The 25,497-nt window shown below is 38.2% G+C and overlaps 2 protein-coding genes and 1 long non-coding RNA gene across 3 annotated transcripts; 2 read left to right on the forward strand and 1 right to left on the reverse strand.

The window, feature by feature from the left end:
• Positions 1-2,482: 2,482 nt before the first annotated feature.
• LOC148736087 (uncharacterized) lies at positions 2,483-13,169 on the reverse strand. The gene is made up of 3 exons (XR_015998921.1): positions 13,020-13,169; positions 4,621-5,903; positions 2,483-4,204 (listed from the first exon to the last, which is right to left on the reverse strand). It is a non-coding gene; the product is annotated as an uncharacterized LOC148736087 (long non-coding RNA).
• On the forward strand, positions 5,613-11,104 carry LOC148736088 (uncharacterized). The gene is made up of 2 exons (XM_088753986.1): positions 5,613-5,924; positions 9,725-11,104. The coding sequence occupies exons 1-2, from the start codon at positions 5,613-5,615 to the stop codon at positions 9,758-9,760; spliced, it is 348 nt and encodes a 115-aa protein (XP_088610112.1). The 3' UTR covers positions 9,761-11,104.
• Positions 13,170-13,175: 6 nt separating the features above from the next.
• On the forward strand, positions 13,176-24,616 carry LOC111339727 (ephrin-B2a). Its single transcript, XM_088753984.1, has 6 exons — positions 13,176-13,548; positions 18,143-18,447; positions 19,654-19,755; positions 21,031-21,288; positions 22,596-22,683; positions 23,273-24,616. The coding sequence occupies exons 1-6, from the start codon at positions 13,433-13,435 to the stop codon at positions 23,310-23,312; spliced, it is 909 nt and encodes a 302-aa protein (XP_088610110.1). The 5' UTR covers positions 13,176-13,432; the 3' UTR covers positions 23,313-24,616.
• The last annotated feature ends 881 nt before the right edge of the window (positions 24,617-25,497 follow it).

Raw genomic sequence — 25,497 nt, forward strand, 5'->3', positions numbered from 1 at the left:
ATTTACAACTGGCTCCCAAGACTGGTAGATTAAAAGATTTTAAAAGCTTGCGAAATTCACACAAATCGGTTGATCTTTTAATATAAGAGGGAAGCTGATTCCACATATGCGAAGCCTTATAAGTGAAGGAATTGTGATAATATCGGTTATTGTAGGACGGTTGAGTGAGATTGTGATCGCTGTTCCTTAAATTGTAGCGCAATATACGAGGTACGAATAAATCAGAAATGTAATCAGGCCCATTAACTTTTACACATTTAAAAAGGAGGACAAGAGATTGGTAATATCGTCTGTGTTCCAGTGATTGCATATCTACAACAGACAATATAGAGTCATAATCAAAGCTATTTCCAAAATTTAAAAGGACTTTTAGGGCATAATAGTTTGCAGATTCAAGTCTCTTGTTCAAGGTTTTGTTAATTCCTAATAATAATGGACTACAATATTCAAGGTGCGGAAGTATATAGGCCTTGTACAGCATTAATGAGATATCAGCTGGGACAAGCTATTTAAGTCGTCTCAGAGCTCCGATCTTGGCATAGACCTTAAAACTGGTAAAACTGGTAATAATAATAAAATGTTCCACTTGTATATTTCATTCTAATACTTATTTTGACACTTGTTCTTTAGCCTTAAGAAATTAAATATTTATAGTTTATATCCTTCCTCAAATTCCCGTCAACTTTGGTAGGTAGGTCATGTATGGGAAGTTATTATGTTCTCAATACAAATTATGTCCTATGTTCGTCATGTATGGGGAATTATTATGTCTACTTTACCTATGATATCCTAAACACCTACAGGGCCAAACAAGGCTAGATACAGATATACACAGTACAGGGCCAAACAAGGCTAGACACAGATATACACAGCTATACAGGGCTATTCCCTGCTATACACGGCTATGTAGGGCTATACACAGCTATGCACGGCTCTCGGGGCTAGACTTACTTCTTATTAACCGAGCGGGAGGTCTGTATGAGAGAATCTTGACTGAGGTCGCCAGTACAGACCGAACGCAGTGAGGTCTGTACCAGCGACCGAGGGCAACATTCTCCCTTACAGACCGACCTAGCTCGGTTAATAAGATGTTTATTATATGGCTGTGTCTTATATGCCAATTTTTTTATATTCTTTGTACCTTTTTTTCCTAGACCGGTCTAGATGGGAAAATCTAGACCGCTTTCAATATTGATTTCAGCCAATCAAACTCGTGAATTCGGTAGTTCCCAGTCCTTGCGAGACACAGCCATATAATAAATGGCTTTACAGATCAAGCAGTTCCTACCACGATAATCATACGCGACTGCATACTTTTAATCCGTTTTCTTTAGTAGTATTATGTTGTCTCCATTTAGCTGAAGCTGGATGTCCTCGCTAAAAACCTAAACCGGTGGGTCTGACGTGGGTTGCAGTCCAAAATTCTTCAAGTAAAGTAGAAAATTATATATTAACTCCCAACTGATCCCACGACGCGGTTCTTGCTCTATCAGATCACAAATGTACGTGTACCAACACCAAGAGAAATCAGTGTAATAAGCTAGCGACAACATGTAACGCATCGCAACACACTGTGGCAGCTGCTGGTTAAACTTCACACTTCTCATGAGTAAAAGTTAATTAAAATTTGGGAAATGTTAATAAACTAATTCTGAAGTTTACCCATCGGTAGAAAATTTTAAATTAGCCAACTTAAATGGTGACAAAATATGCAGACAATGGACATCTCAGCCAATGAACGAGGGCGTTTACAAAAGCTGGACCGGATCGGATTGACAAAACCTGGACCGGATCGGACGCAATCCGGATCGGATTGACAAAACCTGGATCGGAATGCGTCCGATTGACAAAACCCGGACCAGGTCCGAAAAAATCGGATCGCTATAAATTTTCCGCCAAAAGAGGCACGAAACATCTCATGATCAAGTTTTGGCATAGAAATACGACTAGCTTTTTTCGCAGCTCAATGAAGCAAAGTTGTAATGCAAGGCTGCAAATAACTAACGGGCAGTCGCCGGTCACGTTGTCCGGTCAAACATGCTTTTGCTCGGACACTACCCGTTTTTGGCCGGTCAAATTTTAACAGTCCGAACTCTTGCGATAGTGAACCCAGATTGCACAGTAATCCTTTTACAACTAAAAAACAACTGAATCCAAGTCGGTCTGGCAATAAAAATTACAAGTCAATAATTTTACTACTCTTTACTGCAGAAGTAGCCTCGCATTGAGTACGTGGAACGGTTACGCAAGATACAACCGCAATTGTCCGTTTTACTTTACATCTGGCAAAATCACTTATAATTAAATACTACACTCGGAGCTCTTTTTTTAAAAGTTACAGTTGTGAATTTTTGTTAGAGTAAAAGAGTAGTCGAATTCTTCAGGTTTTGGGCTTTTTGCTCTTTGCAACAAATGCTACTTGGAGTATTCTCGATGCAACAAGATTATTCTTCGTGAGGGTGCTTTCCGATCATTCAATCGATCAAACAATCAGTCACTTTATTTAAGAGTAAATGATGGTATCTAGCCAAAGGTAAAACCCTCTACTAACTGGGAACACTTAAATAAAGTAAATAAAATAACGGAAGACACGATGATTTGCGGTCGCGACAGGACTTGATGACATCGCGGAAATTTGCGACTGCCGGGAATTTCTCAACCACTAATTCGTCTACTTTTATATTGGTTCTTTTTTTTCTTTTGGAAACGTGACTGTGTCCCTTGTGATTAGCAAGCATTAAAAAATTAAAATTTCTTTGAACGAGTCGGTAAAAGACCGGACAAGATGTCCGGCAAACCAAGGATTTGTCCGGTCAGTACCCAATTTTGACCGGAGATTTGTCCGTTGACCGGCCGTTATTTGCAGCCCTGCGACAGAGATTTTAACCAAACCTTCCAAAGAAGAAGAAGAAAATGTACTTCTGATGGTTTGCGCCACAGCTTACTTGAGATCTTTTCTTGGCTCTTTTGCTAGACTTACAGCGAAAAAAAATCCTACAGTTCTTAGGAGTGACAGTCAATTTTCCATGCTTGTCAGAGAGGTACAATCAGTTCTTTCCTCGAACGAAAATCAGTTTGCAGCTGTCAGAACATCAAAGTTACAACTGTTCTTTCTTCGAGAGCTTCGAAAAAGAAATGTCACTTCAGGCCGTGAGAAAAATTATTTGGGAAGGTAAAAATTTAACAGCAGTACAAGCTTTAAAATGCCACACAAATGATCAGATATTTGTTCGCAAACTAAGTTTCGACCCTCCTGAGTGGCATTACACAAAACTCGTTGGCCAAAAAAGCTTTGGCTTGTTTAACACAGGATGAGAATTCAAACCAAAAGCCAATGCACCGTGTACTTAGTTCTTTACAAACGTCCGCTAACCAAAAGATTGAGCTTGCGACTACCTTAACAAGATGGATCTATCTGGAACGGTCTGTTCGTAATCTGTGCGAGTCTGAAGAAAAAGCAATGGAATGTGTTAACAATGGCATAAGTGGTCTGCCGCGACCCTATGTTGAAGGCTTCTCCAGCGCATTACTGGAAAGCAGGATTTTCAAGCTCAAGAACTTTGCATTTCACCGACTTCTTCATCGGCAGATGTACATCGAGCGGCATTAATACTCCATCTCTGCATAGTGTTGGCTTCGAATTATATTGGGACGAGAAGTGAATTTGTGGCATTCATATCCTACCTTGCGAACCCAAGAAGGGTAAAGGAAACGTTTATCTTAGGCGCAGCTAACAATCCATATTCTCCGTTTGGGATTTACCAGTGTTACAGTTCATTTCAAGCGAAAAATATATTTTCATTCGTGCCCCTGTGGCACATTTTTTTGCACTGAATGAAGTGAGAGAGAGATCTGAAGATTCGATCACTTGCCCAGAGTGTAAACAGTCAGACCATTCTAAAATTGAACAGGATCCATCCAGACAGACGCAACGGCAAGACGTGTTCAGCTACAAAGGGCTACACCGTCCTCCCACAATCAGAAGACGTTTCTAGTTGCGTTTGGGACTTGAATCCTACTGATTTTCGTATACTACATCTGCTTTTACATACGGCATTGTATGGAGGTCTAGCCCTCGGATTGTGGAATGCTGAGTCTTTCCTCGGTAGCATTGCCGCTTACAGCGGCGAGGGAGGGCGTGTTGTTAAAGAACAGTTTACCAGCACATTATCAAGGATCTTGCCGTCTTGTCCAAGCTACTCAACTGCAAGGAAGAGGAGGTCATAAAGCTCTTACATCGTGTTATAGAAAAGGTGACACCCAATGTCTCTAATGCGGATCACTGCCTGACCGAGGGAAAGAGACGCTTATAGTAAAAAGAGTTTTCAAAAACAATAACCTCTTGTCTGTGAGTTTGGTATGAAGAGGAGGATAACTAACCCTCGTGACTCTGATTCTTTGTCTCAACTGGAAAAACAGATCGAGGAATGCGACAACCCCCAGTTTATGGATAAATCAGAGAGAAGATCACATGTTCCCCGCTTGTTTCGTGTGACCAGCACAAAAAGCCTCGACAGCTTGCGCTCTTATTACATGCAGGCAGAGGAGAATTTAAGAGAGTCTCATCCCCTTGTTGGGTTGTTTTTAGATTTTCACGGCTCAATTGAATTAGTTACATACCTCAACAATCTTCTTAATTGGGCAAGAATGGTCGACACGCAGCTAAGTAGAAGGAAAAGCCGAAAAGAGGCGTCCAAACCGCTAATTGAAGAGCTGATTGGTGATGACATGGAAAGAGAAGTCTTGGAGAACGCTTTCAAGAGTTTTCAGACATCGTGGGAGAAGATTCGTCCATCTGTTATAAAGGCTGGGGATGCTGAAATGCCACACATTACCAGAATGAGCCCAATTTCTCTGAGTTTGGTGGAAAAAAAAGATGATGGAAAATATTTATGCAGCGCCTTGAAAATTCTACAAGGAATTCAGAACGACTTCGTTGTAAATGTACTTGTCATAGCTGTTTCTGGAAAATGTGGTGCGCTAACATTCTTGGAGCGAGGAGAAAGTATAGCGTCTGTTCGGATGGTGCATCTTCAAGATGCACAAAAGAAACAAATCATTCATTATCAATGGTCGAACGAAATCCTGACACATTCCCAACACAACACCGAGTATGGTCAAGGTAAAGAAATCGATTATGACATCGGAAGGAATTGGCCATTAGATTCCTGTTGGGGAAGTGCTACCTGTCAACTTCAGACGGTTTACGCGAGCTTATGTTTGCGGAGGAGCTTTTTCATGCTTGGAAGGGTATCCTGGATGAGCTGGAACAAATAGTACCACAACAGCCGCTGACAAAAGAGGTTCAGGCTGGCCTTCGAGCTCTAAAGAACCGTAGCTTGAAAGGCGTACAAAACCTCCACGGGCATATGGAAATTGTCCTCTGTCTTTTGAAGAAACATCAGTTTGGAAATCCCAGTGAGCCGCTGGTTGATTTTACAGATAGATGGCTGGCTGAATGAAGACTGTTGCCGGAATCACTTCTTCCAGAGCCCTGCAAGTATGTGTTGTTCATGCACATCGTATCACTTTATGAGTTTCTTGAGGATTTGCCGGCAGATTCGGCCACAGAAGGTATTTACGACATGTATCGCAAAGAGCTTCCCAGCTACATGCGAGATCAGATGTTAGGCATTGCTGGCTACTGCATTGCAGGTCCCGGTGATATTTCCCTTGCATCGGTTACAACAGCTCTTAAACGTTTCATTTTTCGGTACGTGTCATCCGAAGAAATGAGACCAGACCCTGTACTTCCTTTACTTGCGCACATGCTTGGGACATCTCTATGGCTAATGGAGATCATGACGGAGAGGAAAAGGCTTAGTGAAGAACATTGGAAACACGCCGTTAAGAGTATACTTCCAGAAGTCCTCACACTTGGCCAAATCCATGTGGTGTTGAACCTATGCCAAAACCAGCTTGAGGTTAGTTTTCGTTTGTTGAGTGCTGCATTTTTTCTTTAAGCACGTTATAGCGGAATATATAACATAACGTCAGGCTTTAACAAACATTGGAGAGAGGGAAAAAGAGAATTTCATTTTCAGTATCGGCTGCAAACCAACCAGTGCCTCTTGAAAGCTAGTAGATATTGAATGCATAGGAGGACGTTTTTTTTAATTGACTCACGAGTTTATTGTACCCAAGGGGGTTGGTGCTCCTACCAGTTGGCGGAAAACAGGAAAAGCTTCTTGTTAAATTTTTGTTTTGAAGATTCCACCGGGAAACCTCTGATAGGGATTTCGTCCACCACTTTGGTTGAAAATTGTATACAACGGCTTAAAATAATAACAGGACGATGGTTTGATTCAAAACATTCTGAATGAACAACTGATCAAATCTAGCTAGACAATTTGTATCGGTAAAAGATACCTAAGGTTAATATTAATTGTGTGGTCTAATCGACTAAGTAATAGTAGCCCTAAAAAGGACTTTTTCGATAGTGGTAGCCGAGTCTCTTATGTTTATCAAGGCTCTCGACTATGAGTGATGACTTCCATTCAAGGTTGTCGGTACGGACATGCTCTTTTAATTGTGCAAAGAGCAGGCCTCCAAAACTATCAACTCAAAGCAGATTCGACAAATTTATTTGTGCATCAACGAAACGCTATGCCTCCACTCCCATCTTCGCATGTGAACCTTTTTTGTTGTTTTCTCCTCGTTAGAGAAAAAAACAGAACAGCATATTACTACTACAGCTAACAGTCCTATTTTAGGGATTTACTCGCCCGAACCATCAGGCCACACGATTTTCTTAAAACGTGTATGTGCATTTCGATAGCGTTTCTCATTGTTTGAATTCAAGTTCTTAACTAAAGTGATGAAATCAACTATTACCATTTTAAAAACGGTCTCTTTAAGTGTCGGAGCGTTCAATTTTGATTCGTCATCGCGACCGTCTGACTTTTTTGTTGTCTTAAGCTCCTGACAAAACGAAAAAGAGCTTTATTTTAGTTCTGTCATTGCTAGAAATAGAGATCCTTTTATGCAAGGAATGGATTTTGCGTCGATTACACACAGATCTCTGAGGAGAGAAAGCCGCCTGCAAGAAACCGAACTGCGAGAAGACCAACGATGTCAAGAAGCCAGAGAATAAGAGCCGGCATGGGCGTGAGCTATTCGTAAAATCAGAATTGTTTTGTGTACTGTTCACGACGATGGTTACTGTTACTATTTAGGGAAGAAGGAGATTTTGTTTTAGTCTGTACGTTTCGATAAAGGAGTTAACAGTACTTTTTTCAAATTTTTATCTGTGTTTCGGCTGATACAAAAATTTTCAGTAAATTACACGTATTGTGAGACCAAACTTTCCAAGGTCTGTTTGCAGTCAAAGTCAAGTTAATATACTGGTAGTCACTAAGACTGAACTGAGGAACAACAACTGGGTTCTGTCATATTTTGTAGCGAGGCGAGATGCTTCCAAGAAAAGAATGCTATTGATTTTCTGAAAGTTATGGCGACTAGATGCTTGAAGTCCTCGTACTTTCACCAGTAACGGTTGTAGTAGTTGAAACCCTCATCAAATCTTCTAGAAGAGGGTTTCAAAAACAAATTATCGGGGAAAGAGAAAACATTTGCCATTATCTTATCAAATTACGAGTGTCAATTGTTTATTGACTGATGTTCGGAAACTAGAAGTTTTCAACAACGTTGATATGAAATTGTACATCATGATTTTGTCTGAGGAATTGACTCAAAACAACGTAGTCACCTGTACTCGAAATAATCGATTGACAGACAATGTTTAAACAACTGCTCCAGCCATGGTCGAATTCAGCTGGTGGTTAGAATTGGAGCTGTAAAAGCTATTGCTAAAATATAAGTTGTTTTCTTTTTTACTGATGTTTGGGAACGAGAAGTTTTCAACAGTAGAATGATGACAAATGTATGAAGCAATCGTACTGTGCTGTACACATTTTTTGTTTAGGTACTCGGTTTGAAATTTGCTTGAGTCAATAGTAAAAAGCTGGTTATCAAATATAGCTGGACGAGACTTTTTTTTAGCGATTTAGCTGAAAATTTAATTGAAATCAAAATAGAATTGTCAAAAATAAGTTGAAGTATGTCCCGAAGTCGTACATTGTTTTTTCGGAACCAGATGTTTTCAACAACTTTGATATAAACTTCATGAAAGTTTCTTTGTATGTGTTGACATGTTACGTAGTCACTTACGAACTTCTACATGTGGAACTGAAGGTGCTTTGGTAGTCAAAGCTTTTGCTGCGAAACAAGATGTTTCTAACAATAGAGAACTATAAAGCTTATTTTATGACGTCAAAATTTTAAGCTAAGACGTCTGAAAAAGAGAGACGTTTTTGTTGCTATCATTATTATTTTTACAAGAGCAGTCAATGTTACTGCTAATTCTAAGCAGAAGAAATATTTGAAGATTAACAGACAACTTTCTAAACATCATGTTGTAGGCGATCTATGAAAACTTAATCCTGCCCTAATCAAATTAAGCAGGAGTTTAAACCTCAAGTTAGAACAGATTTTGTTCTTCGCCTCATGTTCGTAAATGAGAAGTTTTTCAGCATCATGGGGAAACATTAAGTTATAACTAGGTTATAAATGGTAGTGGTTTACGGCTGATGTTCGGAAACTAGAAGTTTTCAACAACAGAATGATATAGGAATACAAATTTTGTTTAGCCTAGATTATAAGAGTCAGCACAGATGTTTTAGCGAAATCAATGAGAGCCTTTGTAGGAGGGATTTCGAAATATAGCTAATCGTTGAAAAACCTCTTTATTTACTAAAGGGGACTTAAAATGTGAACTGAGGTAGTATGTCGTTTTTGTGGGATGAGATGTTTTCAACAACTTTTTTTAAAAGCTTTTTTAGATTTCATAGATGTAAGATGATTTAGATTGAGTTATCGCCTTTTCGAATCGAATCGAAAGGTGGAATGCCACTGACAAAGCGGTGAATGCTGATGTTGTGAAATGAGAAGTTTCCCACTACAGCATACAACAAATTCTATAAAGGTTATTCGTGTAGAGTTCTATTGAATTGCATTAAATCAAGCCATATTGAAACTAAACAAGTGGTTAAAGTTAGGGTTAGATGAAGTGACACTCGATGTTCGGAAATGAGGAGTTTTCAACATCTTGATCGCATACAAACAAAGGTAGAAGCATAACTTTTACATTAATAACAATTTATTACTCCATTACATGATAACTCAAATATTATCCGTTATCTCTCTTAGTTTTTATCGAAAAATTGTTTGTGTTGCGAGATGAGAAGTTTTCAACACTGCGATTCGCAAGTTAATAGATAATCATAAATTGAAACTTAGATTTCGTAAGTTGGAAAGTTTCCAAGAGCCCGGTTTCATTTCCTTGAAATTTGTAGATTTGTTAACTGAGTAAGTAGACAGTAGCAGTATATTTACTGGTAGGGGATATAACGGGTCAATAAATGTCATCATTGCATGTCAAAACTCATTGATTTCAGATTTTACTGCTAGTTCAATCATTAGAAGCCCCTCAGTAATCTGGATATTTCTTACTCTCTCAGTGTTACTGCATCTGACAGGTGAGCAGAAGGGTGAGTTTTGAGTATTGCTGAGGACTCACATTTTTGTCGTTGTTCTTACCAAGTAAACCATTAACTTGAGACGGGTGCACTACCAAATCTTTCGATTGCAAATGAGTCTCGTGAGAATAAGTTGCGCAAGATCCACGAGTTGATATGTATGATGTAAGACTTTTCTTTTTCCTAAGGAAAGATCTTCAACCTCTGCAGGCAGCATAAGCTAAGCACTGGACCGCTGACCAATGTTAAAAAAAGAGGACCATTTTGCCCTGGGTTCTTCGAAAAGCAAATTACTCTTGGAATTGGATGATCCATTTCGCAGCCATCAATGTTGAAGGATGCCTGAAACTCTCCGTTGGATCACGCAGAATCGAGGCCTTGTATTTGACTATTCAGTGACACCAGTTTAGATAAGTTATAGGAAACAATTCCAGATTTGAAACAGGCGTGCAAAGTACGCGCATTAGGGGCTTTCATTTAAAAGATATTCCACGCTCAAGTGTCACATGACCCGCATAAATTTCATTTAAAAAATTTGCGATCACGGGAAGGAGCAGAAAGGGAACAGTGTGGAGTCACTCTTTTTGAATGGCGCAATATCTCCAAGAGTCGCGGTTCGTGTAACTCTTCTTCGTGTGATTCCTTTTACAAGGAGAAGTCCTTCTCTTAGACATAATGAATTGAATCAAACTGTGCACGATGTATTTCAACTGCGGGTTGTCTCTTTATGATGTAATCGCGGATTAAAGCCGTTTTACCCATCATAGTCTTTTAAGCATTATCAGCTTCTATTTTTATTGGCGCATGGAAGGCCCCCCCCGAGGTCATTGTGGCATAAGTCATTCTTACGTGGCAAAGCGCTCCCCCTTCCCCACCTGATGCTATGGTAGAATCCCCGATGCATAAATACTGTCACAGTCAAGCTCCCACGATTATAACTCTCAGTCTCGTTTGAAGGCGTTTCGTTTTTTAGAAATGACGCGATATGGCTGTTTTGTTGTGAAATCTCAAAAGTGAGCGAGGAAGAGATTGTGAGACGCCTTTTTGTGCTTGCATGAGTGACAACACAATGCTAGAAATCAGTTCTGTTTTGTCTGGGATGAACGACACCTTGGGTGTGACATTTCCGTCGCCCATTACGTCTGACGAGAAATGTGGGAACGCAGCCACAAGGAGTAGTATTGTTGTAACATATGGGTTGTTAGGGTCAGTTAGCAATTTTAGTTTAAAGTGGTGTTGACTGAAAAAACAGTCCCCCTCATCCCTTGTGCTATCGTATACGCACGTAATAGTTTACAAGTAAAGGGGAACGTTCTTGTCTAACGGTGCCTGTTTAGAACAGATAAAAAGGCCAGATAAGACATTTAACTGCAAGAGCTATCGATAGAGGGATGAACAAGCATGCAAAGATCTTCATATTTTTAGTCTCGTGCACGCACATGCTGTTTTATAGCTCCATATTTTACTTGATTTAACCGTTTCCAGTTGTTTTAACAGCAGAATCAACCCTTTTCAGTTGTTAACACGTAGATAGTAGTTCATGACAAGAATTTGAAAAGAGGTACCGATTCCGTTTTGCGTCGGAATCTGCCTTTTGATGAACTACGCCTATTCGTGGATTGTGCATCGGACATCGCTATCTGATCATAGCCTAAGAGTGAGTCGAAGAAAGTTTTCTTTTAATGGACTTAATTTTCTCGGGGACGAAGTGGAGAGGCCCCAATAACAGAAGACTTACAAGGATTTAGTCTCTCACGGCATTTGAAAACTTTAGCTTTTGTCTGATGCATGTTTAAACCAGCCTTAATTGATAAAGAAAAAAAAACAAACTTGGCAAGAAGTAAACTTCTGCAATGATCTAAATCATGTCTGCTTTCTTTATAGAAGTGCAAGCTACAGATAATTCACTACAACATTATCCTTTCAACCCATAAACCAGTGTAAACTAATTCCGTCTAGACAGAGCTTAGCAACGGGGATGGGACTGGCGATGTATTATATTGAACAGATCTTACCATCTAAATGTCTGAAAAGCTAGGTGTTTGTGTCAAAATGAATTGTATGCGTGTATGGTTGTCTATTGTGGTAGGATTCGCAATTAAAATATGAGGTCATCACACAACTCTAATGGTGTTTGTTTGACGAGTCAGTGAAGGCGTCTGGGAAAAATTTACCAATATTATAAATGATTTTTCGCATCCTTAATGACTGGGTGCAGGTTGTGATTACTTCTGTGGTTTCCCACAAACTCATTAAGGATCTTCCCTAGGCTCCCGTCATTTTGCCATCAAAGGGTTTTGTGTAACATTGATGACTCCCCCTCCCCCCGCCCCACACTGGGAATTCCGGTATTAACCATATGTAGCTACTTTCCCGGAACACAATCATCGATCGAAAGCCAAGGATAGGAAAGATGAATATTGGCCAAACGCCGTTAAATGTGGGCAGCCATTTAATAGCTACAGAGACTCGATCACAATCCTTTGTTCGTCGTTTAGTCTTTTCTTAGATTTATTTGTGGTTTCCTACGAATGTTGAGTAAATTATTCCTTTGTTTCGCGTCGATTGAAATTTTAGGGTCCTCCGTCTTAGAGTGCAATTCTAAGAAAGAATAAAACGATCGTGTATCCGAGAAAAGCTTCAAACACAGAAGTGTTTGAAGCGCTTTGGTCAATTTGTGGAGTTAGCGCTATTAAATTAAATTAAATTAAAGTGAAAGGCCTTCGTGTGAAAAATCGAACTCGCCTACTTTCTATCACTGTTCTGTTTTATACCAGATGTCGCATTTTTGTGTCCAGTTTCCGGCACTACATCGATAAATTTCTACTGGCATTCTTAAGGAAGAATTCTTGTTATCTTGGACCGTTCTGTCATTAATAATTTATTGTTTCTATATTGCCAGCTGTTTTTAAAGTTACATCTTCAACGCTGTGATACTCTCTTGGCGAAATTTCCTCAGGCTTGTCAATAAAATGAGAAGAACCATGCTTAGGGCTAGGGTTAGGTAAGGAGAGAAATAGCAATCTGCTCAAGGGATGCGAAAGTTCACAAAATAGTTTGACACGTTCAAAATTTATGTACCGAGGAAGTTTGATGACTTAACGTTCATAGGGGGGAAGACTAAAGAAGCAGCTGTTTTGTGAAACTCTTGGCCTTGAATGAAATTGAGAGTTCATATGAGAGACCGCGATCAAAACAATTATTTATGTAGAGTTACCGCATTTTATGGGGAAGCTTCAGACTTCTTTGCATTTCAAACGGAAGTGGATGTGATGAATCGTTTTGGCACCAATGTGTGACATCAAATGAAATGTGACCAATCAAATTTAGTCTAGGAAGACCACAGAACACCCAGACAAGCGACGAGTCTGGTTGTTGATTCGAAATATAAAGGAATGTATGGGAGAATGTTTAAGAGTCTTATTATCGTAAACTTATATCATGAAATGTCTGAGTTAAAGCTCAAAATAAATGTAAACCTACCTCACTTGCTGTGTATTGTCGTTTCTGTGGCTCTAAATGGCAAATTTGAGCGATTTGGTGGGTTTTGGGTCGACTGTTACTGTACGTTATAAGAAGGTGACTCCTTCGAATAAACAACCAGACTGGTCGCTTGTCTGGTAACCCTGTGGGAAGACAGCTCGGCTCGTACGTATTACTACTCCTACGAATCCGACTAAATACGGATTATGCACGAGTAGATTTACGTTTGAATGTTGTCATACCATCACCCGATTATTCAGTGACCTTTGAGACGAAAGAGGCACACAATTTCCTTTTTCCTTGGATCATTTATGGTTAAAAACCTCTGTGTTTGAAATGTTAGTTTGTACATATCGATAATTCCGTTGCAATCATTGCTTGCATTGATTACGGAAGTTTTGGCACGAAACAACATGAGACGTGAAAATCGTCTTGTTCTGGTGTTCTTTTACGTTTGTATGGAACTGGCTGTTCTTGTGAGTGGAGCAATTGTGTACCCATCGTTGCACTGGACTTTTCAAAACCCTCTGTAAGTACTACTAATAATTGAAGTACTTTTATCTACTTGTAGTAAAACCGGACCATTTCATCACTTCAAGTGGAATATTCACCTTCTTTATATTTCTTAGGATTATAGAGAAAGACCATGGGAAAGCAACGGCGAAATAATTTTGTTTCAAATAAGAGATCTTAACGACTTAAGTTTGACGCAGTAGAAAATGAAGGAAACCAATAAACCTCAAAGCTCTATAACGCGTGTATAAAAATTGAGAGTGTAAAGGTTTGAATCGCATGTGAGAAAATAAGCAGCCTTTGAGGGTTCCCCCGTTTATAGTAACTGCCGAATTCCCTGTGTTTTAAATAGTATTTTGTATGAGACTCTAAGGGATTTTTATCGAATAACCCAGAAAGTGGAGCGTCCGCTGAAGAAAATTTATTCAAGCAGACAATGTATGGTCAACCGTCTCGCTTATTCCTCCACTTTCATGTCCTCAGAGTAAATGAGTGAGGTTCTATTTTATGGAAAGGCTCTTTGAGATGCATTTGGAATGAAAGCTAACACCCTAATCAAGGTTCATCTTCAAGGGAAAAAGTGTATTTGCTTAAGCTAAAAGCTAGTCGTGTCATTTTACCGTACAAACATAAATGACAGCTTACAGTTAAAACTAGACAGGGTAAAGACCTTTGACAACATTATGACTATTTTCAGAATTTCCTTCCACCCTAGCTTCTGACACTTGCCTACATTGCGCAAGGGAATTTAAAATTTCAATAATTACTTTCATTAAGGCGATAAGACTGAACTCGCAATATATCGTGTGGTAGAAATTTGTTATTTTCTATTATTTTTTATGTTTACGTCTGGGTAAGCTTTATTTTAGACAGTGTTTGAATCAATTGAGTTTAGATATCTATCACTTACATCCAATTAACCTAAAAGAAAGGTTTTTCCAAGCTCTCGGTCCAGTTCAAAAAAGGTAGAGGAAAGATAGTTAAATGTTGCGTTGTAGCTCTTCAAAACTAAAACTGCTTGTGTGTCATGAATCTACAAATAGCTATGTTATTTGATAAAAAAAAAAGCTGGCTCTTTCAATACCTCTGGTCTTGAATGCAAGTGTGTATTTAGAAGTGCGATGGTCACATGCAGGCATGTTTGTCAGACTGACGTGTTTTTTTGTTTCCGCGGTACAACCCTCAACGATCATTATATGTTCCTTGTTCCTAAATGCCCTCTAAGACATGCTTGTGAAATGCTTGTGACGGATACAGGAGCTAATTGCAATTTTTGTAGTTTTTATTTCTCATCAATCACAGTGCACTCTGAAGAGAACATAAAGCAGCACTAACTATTTGCATGATGGAGACCTTAAAATCTTCACAGAAGCAGAGCATCAGGAACATTTTTGGATAATTATGCAAGAATCTTCACTTCGCTTATACTTACAAATCTGTATCTACAAAAGCAATGCTTTATTAGGCATTTCTGGTTAGAAATGCTTGCCTAACTGTTACACTGAAAGGGAATGTTGAGAGATTTGTAATCCAAAATTCTTTACTCTTTCTTTCATAGCATCTTACAATATTTGGAGTAATTCAACTTGTAACTTAAAGGCTGCATGGAGTATTATTTAGGGATTCTTAATTGCTGACTGAATTAAACTAGAAACAATGCAAATATTATAAAAGAAATATCATTTAATTTTTAAAGCTTAACAGTTACAACTGGAGTGCCTTTGTTAACTAATTCCATGTGGTTATACATATTCTCAAAATTGTTTTTCTTTTGTTTCTTAACGGTGGTGGAAAGTAGAGATATTTGTCACAGACAACTGTCTCCCCCCGTAAAATTCCATGCAGATATTTTAGAGACAATTAAAACTCCATTATAACTACAAAAGATCTTTGTGTCCTTTCTATTTAATCTTGATGATGATGAATGCAGATTTCAAACAGTAGCGGCATCTGTAAAGCTGTTGCTATTGAAGTATTCACAGCAGTGATATATCACTCTTGATGGAGGCACCTTTATTGGAGTTCTGTTAATACTAATGTGTGATGTTGTAGAACTTTCTATATTTGAGTTTGTGGAGGTTGAAAACATGAACAGTGTTAAATTAAGAATGGTTTTAAATAAGTGAAACTAAATGAAATATTCTAATGTGTGAGCAGAACAATACTATTATTAATTTTTGTCTGGTAAGTTGACAAAGCTATCTTCAGAGTAGTGCAAAGTATTCTGTCTTGGAATGTTATCATCAGGCTTATCTCATTTTTCTAAAATGATAATGAACTATGTTTGATTTATGTTGTAGCTGTTTATTGTTTTTCAAACTTTGCCTTCTTTTCACTGGAACAATCAATTTGAAGCAAAAGAAACTGAAATTGGTAATGATTTGACAATTTGAGATGAAGAAGGTAGATTGAACAACAACATAAACAAGTAGACAATGTCATCACTGGACCAGATCCAATTTCTAGAACTTAAGATCTAAAATACAATTAGTGTAGAAAGGCATGAAAACTCAATGACTTTTGATGCTCTCTGAGTTATAGCCAAGTTACTTGTAAACAACATACTCTAATAATCATTCAGTTACATGTATTCAGCCCCACACCATTCCAGGTGTAATTAACCAACAGTTTTTTACAAGTTGAACAACAGATTGACAGAAGCATTGCATAATAATATTTAAGATAAGCTAGAGTTAATATACTCTGTGCTATGTGACTACTGATAAGTGGAAAGCAAAACAGGAAATGGCCTCTGGATATAAGAATTTGATAAGGTTTTTATCTCTGGAAGCAGTGCCTAAACTATTCCTGTGTGGTTGAATCAATAAAGCTGCTGTGGATAAAGAAGCTTCTTAGTCATATTATGTGAGGTGAAGTCAGTCATTAACTAGTCTAGCAGCTGGCGCTTTGATCAAGATAATAAATTCACAGAGTCATGACATCTTTATTGTGTATTACTTTGATGGCAGAACATTTAATTCTTATCTTTCAGCAAGATCCAGCTATAATTAAATGAATATGCTCTGTACTTAACAAAAGTGAGAGCATAGATTAAAATTGCCATGCAGGTTTTAATCTATTGCTGCCTAAAATCAGGTTATTTTGGTGGTTGATGTTGTCAGGAATTAAGTTGACAAAAATTACCTCTTACAAGGAACTTAATTATATTGAAATGGTGGTAAATGTTTGCTAATACAAGGGTGCTTTTGTAATCAAATGTGTTGCATGTGGAGTATATGAACCTAAAAGTTTCATCGGAGAAATCTGTTCATCATGCATGTTAAAAAACTGCTATGTTGATTTTTATCATAATTCTTTCCCTTTTTATGAGGTAGCATAATGTGAATGTGGAAGTCCGTCGTGCATTGAAAACACATTTATTTTTAAGTATGGCTTTATATTTTTTGCAAACTAAGGAGTAATTATTTTAACTGTACATTGAAGTGGTATATTCATGTTGTATACTTCTAAAGAAACACATACATGTATGTACTTGCTCTGAGTGGATTCAGACTAGTAAGTTGAGAAATTGTACCTAATTGTTTGTCTTTTTTTGTGGATGGGCATTACAATATTCTGCATGATCATGAAGACATCATGAACAACTTGCAAGTTTGGTTCCTTGTAGCGTGATGTTAGCCAACTAATTGAAATTGAAGAAGTTTTTCAAGACAAGTCAAAATATACACAATAAATATTCTAGACTCAGTTTGCTTCTTTCCCCACTCTTCTTGAAACACTTTCCTCTTTTCTCTGAGGTTTTATTTTGTCTGTCATTGTCAATTTTAAAAAACATCCTCTGATTTAGGCCTTTGTCATGCCTACTGGCTCTTTCCAGGGCCCTATAAGCTTTATGATGTCCATCACAGTGGCTTTGAATCCCAGGGAAGGATGATAGACTTTGGTCCAATCTTCTCAGCTCTCCATAGGGGATTTCTTTGACAGCTCCCTTATTAGGCAATTTTGCTGAACAAGGCCACTCCAGCTTAATCTGTTCCTGATTGGAATGAGAGTTCTCTCCCTCTGTGATCTTAGTATGAGTTAATGCTTCCTTTAAAAATGTTGTCCTCAAAAATAGTAAGTAATCAGAAGATAAAACTTAAAGGAGTCTGACTGCCACACAAGAAGGCATCATGTATGATCATTTTCATTTATGTTCCTTCAATCAGTGAAAAAAGATGGGGAATTGTCAGAGCTTTTCATATGGGCAGGTTACTTCTTCCTCGCACCCACTGTGTTTTCTTCATATTTTTAATGCTGACAGAGGATGTGTGATAGGTTTAACTGCTGTAGCTGATAAAGGATGGTAGCACAACAACTATGCACTTAAAAAAAGAAGCTAGCTAGGGCCAAAAACCTTCCCGAGTAAGACAGTTTGAAACTGAATGAAAAAAGTGAAGCAGGACAGCAGTGATTGCCTAATTAAGCCATGGCGAATGTTTGCAGCTCTACAAGAATGGGCTGAATATGGTGAAGACCTTAAACAGTTGTCAGGCATCAGCTGTTACTCACTCAGACCACTTACTACAGCCATGAAACTGTTCAAGTATTAATATGACAGTTCTTGCCAGTTATATACATCTTAATGATTTTTATTTTTTATTTTTCAGATTCAAAGGAGGAAACTATCGCTTAAATGTCCTCCCAGGATCAAAACTAAACATCCTCTGCCCGCATGTGGCAGTGTCTCTAGCAGAGAGACAGGACACTGATAATGGTCTCAACTATGAGAACTTTTGGCGAGTAGATCTTAAAAGCTACGAGACTTGCAATGTGAATAGCAGCATAACCAAAAACAAGATCTTCCTTCAGTGTGATAATCCACGTCAAATACAGTTTGAAACACTCGTGTTTCAGCCTTTTAATGCAGACCCTTCTCGAGTTTTCAAGAAAGGAACAGTGTATTACTTCATTTGTAAGTGTGGTTTGTATTTTATGAGTGCAACCATTTGCTCGGCACATCATCGTGGCTTGATCAATTTCATGATGCTTTTTGAAGAAAAACATCCATCTTCCACCTATGATTAATTTTTGGCTATTCCTCTCCCTTAATTTAAAATGCTAAGGCTTTTTTGATTAATTGGAGGTAAAGCCTTTTGGAAGGTGTCCAGTTTTCAAAAGGTCAGAATTCAATTATCATAACGGTTTTTCAATAGACCAATTTAAGATGTAAGCAATGCAATCAAGAGCCCTTCCCTTCAAACCTTTGGTATTGTTGTGGTCAAATACCTCTATGATAACAAAAGAACTACAGCTTGCCACGTAAAAAAGGACCCGCTATTCTCTGGTTGGCATTTGAGATAAACATATTATTTGTTGTCTCCTCAGAGGATGCACCTGCTAAATGGTTACTTCTAAATCAGATGTTATTCTGTTGAGTCAACCCTTGCACTACAAAGATCTCATTAGTTATTCTCCTAACCCTCTGCCTTACAGTTCATTTGATCTTTGTTTGGAGAATTTGCTTTGGAGCCAAATAGAAATACTCTAATTTGTATTTCCTTTATTCTCATCACTTGTCTGCTTGATATTGTATTGATATGGTAAGGAGAAATTCTGTCTTGATCAGTCATGAGAGTGAAAGGGTTAACCTGGCCAGTGGACTCCTGTTTCCTTTAGGTAAAGGTAAAGCCTACTAAGGAGCCATGTGGCACATCGGGCTGGCGCTTAACTCCGGTTTCTGTTGTATGAAGCGACTAGGAGTATTTCTACTCACCCCTGGGTGGGATGCTAGTCCATTGCAGGGTTACTCCCAGCATTAAATTCGCCGGTACCCATTTATACACCTGGGTGAAGAGAGGCACTGTGAGAGTAAAGTGTCTTGCCTAAGAACACAAAACGATTTCCCCGGCCGGGGCTCAAACCCAGACCACTCGATCTGGAGTCGAGCGCACCAACCATGAGGCCACCGCACCTCCCGCCCTGTTTCCTTTGCCTAGCAATGTATTCTTTTCTGCGTAAAGGAAACGACCAAGATGCTTGCACCTGTGAGGGTTTATTTTTTATGAAAGCAGTGTTCATGTATTTAGCCAAGGTGACTCCTTTGAATTTAAATTAAAGAGTGACTTTTACTTTTCTTGCTTTTCATTTTTCTCATTGTTTACTTGATTTACACCTGCAGCTACCTCAACTGGATCATTAGATTCATTGAAGGGAAAAAGTAGTGGACATTGTTCGACAAGAAACATGAAAATGGAAATATATGTCTGCACAGGACCTGAGGGTAAGGTTAATTTATTTACCCATTGACACTTACGTGTAACACGTGCCGACGAAAAATCAAAATTTTGGAGAAACTAAGAAAGCAAACACAGTGCGCAGTAAATTATTAAAGATCAGCTTTTCCAAAAAACAAGCTCCAGTGAAAGAGGAGTAATTAAAGAACTTTTTTCCGGCGAAAAAAGCGATAGGTGTGTTTTACGTTTTAACTCAAAAATCAAGAGGAAAGATAAAAATCGCTAAATATTTTCGCATGTGTGAAAATGGGCATGTGGATCATATTTCAAATGGGAATATGCTAATTTGTCCAAGACTAAAATGGCCAAGAAATATATCGGGACGTCAGATTTATTCAAAACAGTTTTTGATTTGCTGTTATAAGCGAAAAACGTACGAATTTCTTACGTGTACAAAGCCCACGCGGTAAAATTCATCATGCTTAGATCGTTGTTTACTTGCCTTCATGGCCAGAAATTGCGCAGCGTTATGTTGAAAATTCTGAAATAACTTCGATTTGAGGCAACATCTTCTATTAAACTATACTTTTTGAACACATTGTTACTCGACCATAATCTTTACCGGACCATCGAATCGCCAAATTGTCACCAGGCCTTGCTTGAAGTCCGAAAGTTCGGTTTTCACTTCACGTCCATAATTCGCATCGCCTTAGAGAATCGTAGTGTCGTTGACTCGAGAGCTAATTCTGTCACCTTTAAGACCTGAATATCCATTCTTTTCTAAGCAGAGTCTTCTATAGCATTGTTACTTTACATTCGGAATTCCACAAGGTCTAACTCGATCGCAAATGAATGAAAAATTCGACCTGAAAATTTTGAGGGTCGGCCTTGAGGACGCCATATTATCAAATTTGATCATTTAGTGAAGACGCATAGAATAATGCCCCTCTAGTACCCCCTAAAGTCGACAAAATGTATGCGCAAACGACGGATTCTGATTGGCTTATTGATCTCCAAACTGTAGAGGAAGTTTGGGGGGACAAAACTCTACTTAGTAGGGGAGGTAGGGGGGAAAGCGTTCTCGCGCAAGGCGATCGCGAGGTTCGGGCGGTTACGGGCGGTTCAGGTGTCAATGTGTAAGCAGTTTCTGGTATGTAAGTTCATCAAACAGACAGCAGCAGTCCTAGTCAGTTAATTTGTAAATAATTACTAATATGTTTCTGATATTCATTTTCACCCACTTGATGTCAGAGTCTCAAAATCATTATTGTATGTTGAATGATGGTTATTTTGTTTTACTTTGTTTTTTTTCCCTTTACTAGATGCGAACTGCACTGATACGAAACCTACAACCAAACCAGCCCAGCATGCTTTTGCTTTACAGAACTTCATACAAAGTACAACGTCAGCCCCAAGCACAGTTAGGGTGGAGATGACAGAGTTTACTTCTACAAAACAAACATCCCCTCCCCAAACTAACAGCACTGAAACTGAGCTACCACCTGATGAAACAGAGTTTGTAGATCAACCAGATGTTGGTGCCAGTAAGGGACAAAGGGAGAGCCCTTCCAGTACAAATGGTAAACATCATTGCATGCATCGATCTTTTTTAGTAGACATCCATGCCAACAAATTACAGGCTGTTTGCTGAAGGGGGGAGGATTTACAAATTGAAAACAGATAAGGAGGCAGAACTAGAACAGAATATTTCAACATTTTCAAATCTAGCCAATAAAATGATGAATACAAATCAAACAAGTATCAACTTGTTTGTTGACTGCTAAAATTTACAAATGAAGGTGGGCACTGTTAAATGTTTAGTTAATTCAAACTTGTGGTGGTTTTGATACTTTGCAAGCAAGGCTTTGAAGATCATAAAATGGAAGAATAATTTGCTACATTCATTTGACTCCTATAAAAGGTTATTCACTGACACTGAAATATCAGTGATACAAAATTCATATTTCATTTTTAGCCAACATGTTGGGAACAGCAAACACCATGTTCATAGTTGAATTTGGTTCTGTATGGGCAGCTTAGCAATCAGTTAACTACGGTGGCCCAGAAGGCTCCGCGCAAACAAAAAATATACTGCAGCAAGTAAAAAATATACTGCAGCAAATAAAAAATATACTGTGGCAACTAAAAAATGTACTGCAGCAAATAAAAAAATCAAAACGCAAAGAAAAAAAGTACCGCAGCAAATAAGAAATGCAACGCAAACAAAAAATACTGCAGCAAATAAAATATGCAACGCAAAAAAAAAAAAAGAAAACGCAAACAAAAAAAATTGGAACGCAACGCAATGCCAAGGAAGACTGGATAATAGTTCTTAGTTTCCCGCCAACACTCATTCCATCCTTTGCTTGTTCACCTTTCCGAAACCATGTTTTGCAGGGAACTTATGACCGTACCATGCTGCTCCTTTAAGACATCGATAACTCTATTTTCATACCCTTGGTGAAAGTAATCTTCTATAATCCTACGCAGATCGCTTTCGTCCATAGCCAAAAGCGAGTTCCAGTTCATGCGGTTTTTGCGGGAAACTAAGAACTATTACCCAGTCTTCCTTGGCGTTGCGTTCCAATTTTTTTTGTTTGCGTTTTCTTTGTTTTTTGTTTGCGTTGCATATTTTATTTGCCGCAGTATTTTTTGTTTGCGTTGCATTTTTTTATTTGCTGCGGTACTTTTTTCTTTGCGTTCTGATTTTTTTTTATTTGCTGCAGTATATTTTTATTTGCTGCAGTATATTTTTTATTTGCTGCTGTATATTTTTTGTTTGCACTGAGCCTTCTGGGCCACCATAGTTAACTCTCTTTTGGTTTACACTTTCTTGTGAAGTGGTTGGACTATATATTTAGTGCATTGATTTTGATCTTTTTCACAGGCACTTCTTCAAACGTTTTTATTATCGTACTGGCATTAATGTCAGTAATACTTATGATTTCAATTGTATCAAACATTTACCTTTGGAGGTGTGTATGAAGTATTTTTAATTAATTCATTATTTGTCATATCCTGTGTCACTAACACGAATATGTTACCATGATAGTACATCTTGTCTTTCTTACATGACATTGTTTACCATGCTATAAATATGGGACCTTTGCACATGCGAATGTGTTAGGATATTTTCAGAATGTATTAAACAACTTGTTGTTGTGAAGTGCTCTGTTGTAAGCTCATATATTGACGGTCCCAACATTATTAATAACTAATTCATTGAGAAAATCGTTTTTTTTACCAGGAACATCTTTACAAATTGTGCAATGTCAACTCTTCTAGCAGGATATATTCATAAGAGAATTATGATTGTAAGGTTTTGATGTCATTATAGTTCTCTAGCTAAACACTTCTTTCAGTGCATTTTGACCAGAAATTCAAAATGTAGTATGAGACAGTTGAAACAAGAAAGCACTGCAGAAAAGAATCTGATTTATTACTTGAATGTTGCTTAAATAATCTTTTTTAAGGAATTGCACCAGAACTATGTAGGGATCAGGCAAGAACAAGAAAAATTTACCAGAATATTGTTATTAATATGGTTTGTTTTTCCTATTTCAGGAAACTAATGCAGAGAAAAGATAAGCCTGAAAACGTTTAATGAGTTAATACACAAAAGTGTTGTTGTATCATTACTGATTTAGAATACTGTTCAATGTTTTAAGAAATGGCACTTACATCTGCATGTCGTTAATATTGATAACAAATGTAAATACTTGTTTTGACACTTGTTAGCTGGCCTTAAGAAATTGAATTTTAGCTTTTGAAGTAAAATTTGATTGTAGCATTTCTAAAGCAATACATGGCTTAAGAAACATGGATGATTTTCTTCCAAGCTGATGGAGATATTTATGAACTGGTCCTGAACAGTGAAGAAAATGGGAGCATCTATTGGAGGCTCTTTACCTGTGAGTAAATCAACAACATACTGTAAAATTGTTAATATTGAAGTTAATAGTGTCCTGATTATTCAGTACTATGTAGTCATGGACTGAGGGTCTTGGCAATCCCATGTGATTAAAATCTATGGGGGAAAACAACATACATCTAGCTGCAATACTGGGATTGTTGAAAGATCTCCTTGTTTCACATACATAAGTGTAACAAGACACTCGATCAGTTTAGACAGTCTTCACAGAAGGCAAGTTGTGTTTTTTATATATGGTGTTCATTTTATGTAATATTTAAATTAAAAAATCAGAAGAAAAAAAAATCTGTGGCCTTAGAATTTGATTGGGTTAAATTGTTGTCATGTATCCAATTTGTAAATATCAGTTGATCTACTTTCAACATTTAAAGAAGTGAATGATTAATTCCTCGTTCATCATTTGTAAGATAACTCTCTTCCTGTATTTCAGGTTTGGTGCAATAGCGCTTTATACTAATGACGTCATGAAATTTTAGACCCCCCGCGTGACTCAGACAAACAAACTCCACTTCTTTGAGAGCTACAAGGGAAATGGCGAGTAGTTCGCTTATTCCCTTACAGTTCTGACCGAAGAGGACGGCGTTCCTGGCTCCAAATTTGAAAGACAACCGGAAGAATACACTGTAGACCAGCTAAAACGGTGGTTAAAATGTAGGGGCTTAAAATTAAGCGGTAAACGAGAAGATCTTGTACAGACTGTGTGAGATGCGGGAATTATCACACCCTTGATCCGGCAATCGATCATGGAAAATGGTTTGCTGCCAAAGTTTTTCAAGAAAATTCTGATGTAAACAATGTAAAAAGGGGGTTGACAGGCCTACACGACTCCCCAGCGCGTGTTTAGAATAGCCTATTCAAAGTTTGGCTCTCACGAGCATGTTTTTGAGCGATCGCCCTCTTTTGTAAGATACGAGCGGCGGATTTTTGTATATTTCGCTCAATACTGATTGTGTTTCTATTAAATGCCAGTTCATGTAGTTTGTGTAGTTAATGTTCAGGCAGTTGTCATTGAATAATTTCTGTTTCTTTGACGCTGAATTTTCTCTTTCTTTCGGTGCTTTCCTCTAAGGAGCATGTGCTCAACTTACTTGCGCTGCTCTTAGATTTGCCTTTAGTGGATCGGGAAATTCGGCTGTTGGACCTTTTCCGCCGGGCCAGTGAAGAGCACAAATATAACTTAAGTGTTTCTTGTTATGTTTTTCTCCGTAAAAAACTCGTGCGAACAAGCCACCAGCCAACGCTTGCACTTTGCCATGTCTCGCGAAGGTTTTGGGAAAGGAATGAATACTTTCTTCCCTAATTCCTTTCACTCTTCGAGTGATTTTGGCCATTTATCTGCATATCTTGAGTCTGTCTTACACTCACCCCAACAACAGTGTTTGGTACTAACCATGCCCCTTCCTTTCAGAACGCCAAGTCATTTTTTGACGAAATTTTCCGTCGTTTTGTTTTAATTTTACAGCTCTCGCTCATACATTTCCTTACGCTGGTCGCAAAGTTTGTCTGAGTCTGTGCGGGGGGTCTCTAGGTTATCACGTAACAAAATCTATTTTTAGTAATAGTATAAAGCGCTATTGTACATTGTATGCAAATATCTACCCACACCTTTAGTGCCTTTGTGCTTCGACTTATGTAATTGCATGTTGTGAAGAGTGTCCCATGATGTTGTTGTTCTGATGATGATTTGAAAATAGGGTTATTCTAGTCATTACAGGAAGGAGAGGGAAGGGGAGAGGTTGGCTGTTCACAGGCGAATCTCTGAATTTTAAAACTTTTTATAATATCCGGTAAGGAAAATACAGGTACGATCCTTCCTCAGATTCCCGTAAACTTTGGTAGGTAGGTTATGTATGGGGAG

The sequence above is a fragment of the Stylophora pistillata genome, chromosome 3, assembly GCF_964205215.1.
Source record: "Stylophora pistillata chromosome 3, jaStyPist1.2, whole genome shotgun sequence".
Lineage (NCBI taxonomy): Eukaryota > Metazoa > Cnidaria > Anthozoa > Scleractinia > Pocilloporidae > Stylophora > Stylophora pistillata.

What these genes read in the sequence shown, in the direction of transcription:
- LOC148736088 (XM_088753986.1), top strand. Translation starts at nt 5,613, where the DNA reads ATGCGAGATCAGATGTTAGGCATTGCTGGCTACTGCATTGCAGGTCCC. An exon ending in TATGCCAAAACCAGCTTGAG is followed by an intron (nt 5,925 to 9,724) that starts GTTAGTTTTCGT and finishes CTTTTTCCTAAG; the next exon opens with GAAAGATCTTCAACCTCTGC.
- LOC111339727 (XM_088753984.1), top strand. Translation starts at nt 13,433, where the DNA reads ATGAGACGTGAAAATCGTCTTGTTCTGGTGTTCTTTTACGTTTGTATG. An exon ending in AACAGTGTATTACTTCATTT is followed by an intron (nt 18,448 to 19,653) that starts GTAAGTGTGGTT and finishes TTACACCTGCAG; the next exon opens with CTACCTCAACTGGATCATTA. An exon ending in TGTCTGCACAGGACCTGAGG is followed by an intron (nt 19,756 to 21,030) that starts GTAAGGTTAATT and finishes TCCCTTTACTAG; the next exon opens with ATGCGAACTGCACTGATACG.